The 6,079-nt window shown below is 43.5% G+C and overlaps 1 protein-coding gene across 1 annotated transcript in view; it reads right to left on the bottom strand.

Annotated features, from left to right (window-relative positions):
• HTR7 (5-hydroxytryptamine receptor 7) overlaps positions 1-5,620 on the bottom strand; it is an 82,427-nt gene extending 76,807 nt beyond the window's left edge. The window contains exon 1 of the mRNA XM_015825957.2: positions 4,998-5,620. Coding sequence (XP_015681443.2) covers positions 4,998-5,620 — 623 coding nt within the window. The remainder of the gene's footprint in view (positions 1-4,997) is intronic.
• Positions 5,621-6,079: the final 459 nt, after the last annotated feature.

Genomic DNA, 6,079 nt, shown 5'->3' on the forward strand with positions numbered 1-6,079 from the left:
CTCAAATACACACCTCATATTCTGAAATGATGAAGGACAAGCCAGTGTCTTACATGGGTGACAGCAGGGTAATATTTAAATTGATAAAAATTCTATGTAGGCCAGGCATATGGTATTTACAGTGCTGTAAATGCAAAACTAAGAAAGTTTGATCTTCAAAATTCTCCAATTGTAGGTAAGCTTCAGCATTTATAATCATGATAGCAGTCGAGAATGTGAAGCTCATCATTCTGAGACTGCATTAAGGCACACTGAAATTAAAAGAATGAAAAGCCAGGAAGGTTATAGTAAGTGATCTTTGTTGGGTACTGAGATGGAAGTGGTTAATTTGTGGCTAAAGAATGCTCATAATTTCAGGGCAAATTTCCAAAAGGACATTCAGCAAATCATCAGGATGATTAAGAACAGCAATCCAAGATTTGCTATTTTCTTGATTTGGCTATATGACAGTATTGAAGAAGCTGCTATTAACATGATCTACTATATTTGAATGTGCAGGACTCTTTGAAGATTAAAGATTTGGGGTGGGGTGGGAAGGATTCCTATAATGTTACACAGTTCTAAACAGTGCACTGCAAAAAGATATTGTAAAGCCTCAAAAGGCATAGGAACAGGCAATTAAAATTATTTGGAGGCCAGAGCAACTTACATATCCATGAATGTATACAGCATTTGAGACTATGGGGTTTGGAAAGAAAAAATAATGGGATGCATGATATCTCAGCCTGGAAAATATGAAGAAAAAGAGGCATTCCCTCATCCTCTTTCTTTCCCAGCATTAAGGACTTGAGATCCCCGCTGAATCTCAATACCCAGGAAATTTAAGAGCAATAAAAATAAATACTTCTCCACTTGATGCATAAACTATGGAATTGATTGCCAGCAGATGCCAACAAAGACCACCCCTTCAGGGGGTTTTGAAAGAGAGCCTCAACTTGAAAGAGACTTTATCTTAAATCCAGAGCAGCTGTAGGATAACAGAAGAAAAGGGCTCTTTGCCTTGTCTCCTACTTGAAAGATTTCAGGATACATTGGCCTGGCAATTCTGTCCCCTAGAAGAGTGGACCAGATGGGCCTTTAATATCATGCAGTGTTATTTTAATATTCTTAGGAGAGACAGGAGAAGCAATATGAGTGGTTCATGTACGAATCAGGAATTATAGAAATAACTGTTATGGGAAAATAGACAGGTTTGAAGGAGGATGTATTCTAACCACATTCCTTGGCTGGATTGGACTTCTCTAGATCTGTGTTTTAATATATTCACTGAAGTCGTTTCTTGTTAAGTAACCACAACCTGATTTACTATGGAACATCTGCAATATGAGAAAGTAACTTACTTCTGTAGTAAGGTGCTTTCAAATCTCCTAGCTCACCTCTGCCTGACTCATTCCCTATTTGCTCTTGTCGTCCTTCTTGCCCTCCAAAATTCTGCTGACCTGGTTTCTACAGTGCTAAAGTGCCCTTATTTTGCATAGAAACACTGGCTCATCATTTTTCAAGGCCAGCAAACATGTCCAAGATTGGCTTCATGTCTCAGAACAGAGTTTGCCCAGGGCTGTGGAACTGAGATCTTCAGAGCTTTTTCTCCATCCATGGAAAAATATAGGAAAAACTGACAATCCATAAGCCAAAATTGACCTTTTAAAGCAACCCCTCTTATCTTCCAAGAATAAAAACTTACCATTTCTTATTTACAGAAATGGGAGTAAATTCACAGTTAGTGAAAATGCCTGTTTCAATATTAAGTTTTTGATGACATTTTAATTCTTTTCCATTTAATTACAAGATTTTTTGAAAAGTCACCAGTGCAATCCAAAATATACAAAGGCCAGTTACAATATTAAAACTCTATTTCAGGATACTTAATCATTTTGTTCATTATCATTTTCTCTAGTTCCACTAATAAAGTCTCTTTCAAGCTGAGCTTAACCCCTAATGATTTGATGAATCCATCCATAGAATTTTCTTAGTAACCATACCAAAGTATACTGCCTTCTCTCAGAATACTTTTTCAGCTTCCCATGCTATATACTTGGGATTCTTTGTCAGCCTCCCATCCAATTTCTAATCAAGTCTGACATTGCTTTGCTTCCACCTGTGAAGCCTCTTGCTTTGAGCAATCCTTGTAGATAAGGTTTTGCCCTATGGGGATAATATTCTATACTTACAAACATGATCACTTTGAGGGATTCTGAAATGCTGCATTCTGGCTATAAAGGTCAGGCTATAATTTGCATTGCCTTTGTGAGCCTTATGTAACATTTCTAAGGGTTTATAATGGAGTATCCAACCTTGGCATCTTTAAGACTTGTGGACTTCAACTCCCTGAATTCTCCAGCAAGCATAGAGAATGAAGTTCACAAATCTTAAAGTTGCCAAAGCTGGGCATCACTGGTTTATAACCTGCAACCTTCACTAACTATTGGAAGTCAAAATTGGCCAAATGTCTCACTTTCCGGGATGCCCAGTAGATATGGCCCTACCAGCTGCATGTTCAGTTTCAATGTAAGAGAGAACTTTGCAAAGAGAGATTAATGTGCAGGAAATACCTCCACAAGAGTAGAAAAACTGCAAGAAGCTCAAGTCTTACATCTAAAGTAATACAAAAGGAATTTAAAATCTCCTGTCCTTAACTATGATAAATTAGCAGAATCTACTTCAATTGAAAAATTAATATTGGAAAGAAGGAATGTACAGACATATGGCCAAGGCTGTAGCCACTACCCTGACTTTTTTTTTAACCCTACCTTGAGGACGCTTCTGGTGCAGACATATTAAGGCATTTGTTCCTTTCTTTTTTTTAAGGTATTAGGGGTCTTTTCACAACCCTTTTATCTCTATTGTTTTCCTCACTGTCAAAACTTAGATTGATATTTAAAGAACCTTTTAAAGAAAAGAACCTCTTTTTTGTTTGTTGATTTGGTGAAAAAACTATAAAGCATCCTTTGCTGAAAATCATAAATCATGGCTCCCCACTCCTATCCCTATCCTGCTGGGAGTTTCCCCTAGCCTGATATAGCTACCCTAATTCTTAGCCACAATGACTTTCTCCAATCAAGGAAAATACCAGGTTAAGGAAGACTGGCATATCAAATCACACACTACAAATTGTAAATTACATTTAATAGTATGTAATATGTTGTAATAGTATGTAGTACACATGATATTCTATTTTATTATGCTATCAAAACTCTCAGGATTTCTGCAAAAATTGCAAGCCTATTTTACAAAGTTGTGGGACAGTGAAACAATTTTTGTTAATGACCATAAAAAGCAAAGACCTATTTCATTTCACATAATTCTCAGAACTACCACATAACACCCTTCTCCCAATTGACATGAATCTCCAAGATTAAAAAAAATACTTCTGAACAAGCATGGATGCCAAAAACACTTAAAGATTTTAACGTTATTTAATGTTTATTTTTTGGTGTGGCATATGAATATGGAAACATCAAAAGAAGAAGAAAGTTAAGGTTGGATAATAAGGCAGAATAAATTCTCTTGACACACTTGGGGGTGTCCATTTCTGCGCAGAACCAAGCTGATGGACCAATGAACTTGAGAAGAAGGATTCTATTTACAATATAGCATATTCCTGGGCAGATAATCCTGTTTGTAACAATACAGCTTGATACTCTTGAATATCTTACACCAGACTATGGCTATGCTTATAGGACAGACTGAACCAAAATTAGCCAAATACATTTCAGCAGAATGCTTTGTCATCTGGTGGATTCTGAGTGACATATACAGCCATAATTGGGTTAATGGAATAAAGATGATTCAGGTGGTCATTGATAAGGATGTTGAAGGAGCATAGTTATTCTGGAGGGTTTCCCTGCATCCTCTTTTCTTCACATCAAATATCCATTCTTTTGCCTGACTTTTAGAGTTTACTGTAGTGTCTATTCTTTTCAAGGCTACTGCAACTCAAAAGAGACCCCTGCTGGATTGCTTACAAAACTATTCTCAACTCCAGTCAAACAATTTACACTTCCATTCAAACTTTTCACAGCTTTTGCAGATAAACTCCCCAACATCAATAGTTCATGGTTTTCCAGGGTAGGCAGGTAAAGAAATAAAGTTGACTTCAGTGTCAAAAATAACCCCTAATGTCCAGAGGTTTTGAGGGAAGGACAAGACCCCTATTTGATGGTAGGAAAAACATTTATTAGGTATATCTTTAGTTTTCTGGGAATGGCAATATCAGGAATGGTTCCATAGGTGGAACCTCTAGAAAGCTTTGAAGCTCTTCAGATAGATTAGCCTTCCACCATTTCTACCAACTCAGATATTTTCTGTACAAACTTGTTTTGCATCCATAGGTGTTCAACCCCAACATATCTTTTCATGATGATGAATTTGGAACAATTACTCTTTTTCAGACTTTCCTTAGAATAACCCCTGAGCACAGTCACACAGCCTGAAAGACTTTCCAAACCTATTTTACAGGTGGCATCAGGCTTCTATTTAAGGGGGGGGAGTTATAATTTATCCCCAATATAATTCTAGGTACTTCAGATAACTCACAATCAGTCTGAGTTCTGTATATCTATGTATGGATTTTTAAAAATAAATCTTAGCATTTCAGGGTTCATCAACACACCATAATTATCGAGTGGTACAAAGCGGGGTGATTATAGGTAATCCAATTAAGGAATCCGAAATGGGTAATCCTTTGCATTGAACTCAGCCTGACCAAAGGTCAAGACTCGATCGTTTACCTTTACTCAACTTTACCCAACTTATCGGAGCTTCTCGTGATGTTTTCTTTCCCACCGAGAAGCCAAATCTTCAGGCGGATTATACTAACAGGAAAGGGCGAGCTCCGAAGTAGCGCGGCAAAACCCAAAGCAGTTTCATCCACTTCAGCCGCCGCCCGACTGCGCGCCGGCGAAGGCTGCGCTCCCTTCCCGCAAGCCGGGCTTCCACGCGTCCCGGGCGCACCCAAACGAGGTGCCCCGCCGTCGGGGTTACGCGCCTTTGCTCACCTGTCGATGCTGATCACGCAGAGAGTCATGATCGAGGCGGTACAGCACATCACGTCCATGGCGATGAAGACGTTGCAGAAGACGCTGCCGAAGATCCACTCGCCGCCGATGAGGTCGGTCACGCTGACAAAGGGCATGACGGCCACGGCCACCGACAGGTCGGCCAAGGCCAGCGAGACGATGAGATAATTGGAGGGCTGGCGGAGCTTCTTCACGAAGCAGACCGAGATCACCACTAGGCAGTTGCCCGCGATGGTCAGCAACGTGATGAGCGTCAGGGCGGCTCCGATCACCACTTTCTCCACGTTGCCGTAGTTCAGGATCTGCTCGCCGCAGTGCGTGTCGTTCCCGGCGTCGCCGAAGCCCGGGCTGAGCGCGCTGAGACTGCCGGTGCTGGTCCCGCCGCCGCCTACGCCGCCACCCTCGCCTCCACCTCCGGGGCCGGCGGTAACCCCTTGCAGAAGTTTCCCGCCTATCCCTAATCGGGGCGGATTCAACGAGCCAGAAATCATCCCGGCACCGCCGGTGCCGCCCAACGGCCGGGGAGGTTCCGGCGCGAAGGAGTCCAGGGTGCTGCTAGCCAAGACGGGGCAGCTGCTGGTGCCGTTGCAGACGAAGACCATATTGAGGAGGGCTACCCAGGAAGCCCACTGCCGCCACCCTGCATGCCCGCCTCTCCACGCCGCGGTGGCGGCGGCTCCCAGCGCTCCGGCGTCCCCGGGCTGCTCCCGCCCACGGAGCTAGCCGCTCGCTCGGCCGCCGAAGCTGCGCCTCTGCCCAGTTCACCTGGGGCCGGAGAGCGAGCCGCGCGCAGAGGGAAGCGCCACTTCGCCGCCGCCGAGGGCTCTGGCATAGTCTGCGGGGCTCCCTCCGGCGGGCGGCGGCGCGGGGGCAGAGCTGGGCGCTCGCCGAGGAGATCCGCCTCCACAGGGGGCAGTGCGAGCTCGGCTTCAGCCCAGCTTCTTTGCCCGAGCGCCGGGGGCCAGCTCGGCTCTAGCAGGACCTCGCTGCGCAGCCGGCACGGGCGCTCGCTCGACTGAATTCGACGGCGACGGCCGGAATCCGAAGTCGTGCCAGAAATC

This window comes from Protobothrops mucrosquamatus, unplaced genomic scaffold (genome assembly GCF_001527695.2).
Source record: "Protobothrops mucrosquamatus isolate PMUCROS unplaced genomic scaffold, P.Mucros_1.0 scaffold2895, whole genome shotgun sequence".
Classification (NCBI taxonomy): domain Eukaryota; kingdom Metazoa; phylum Chordata; class Lepidosauria; order Squamata; family Viperidae; genus Protobothrops; species Protobothrops mucrosquamatus.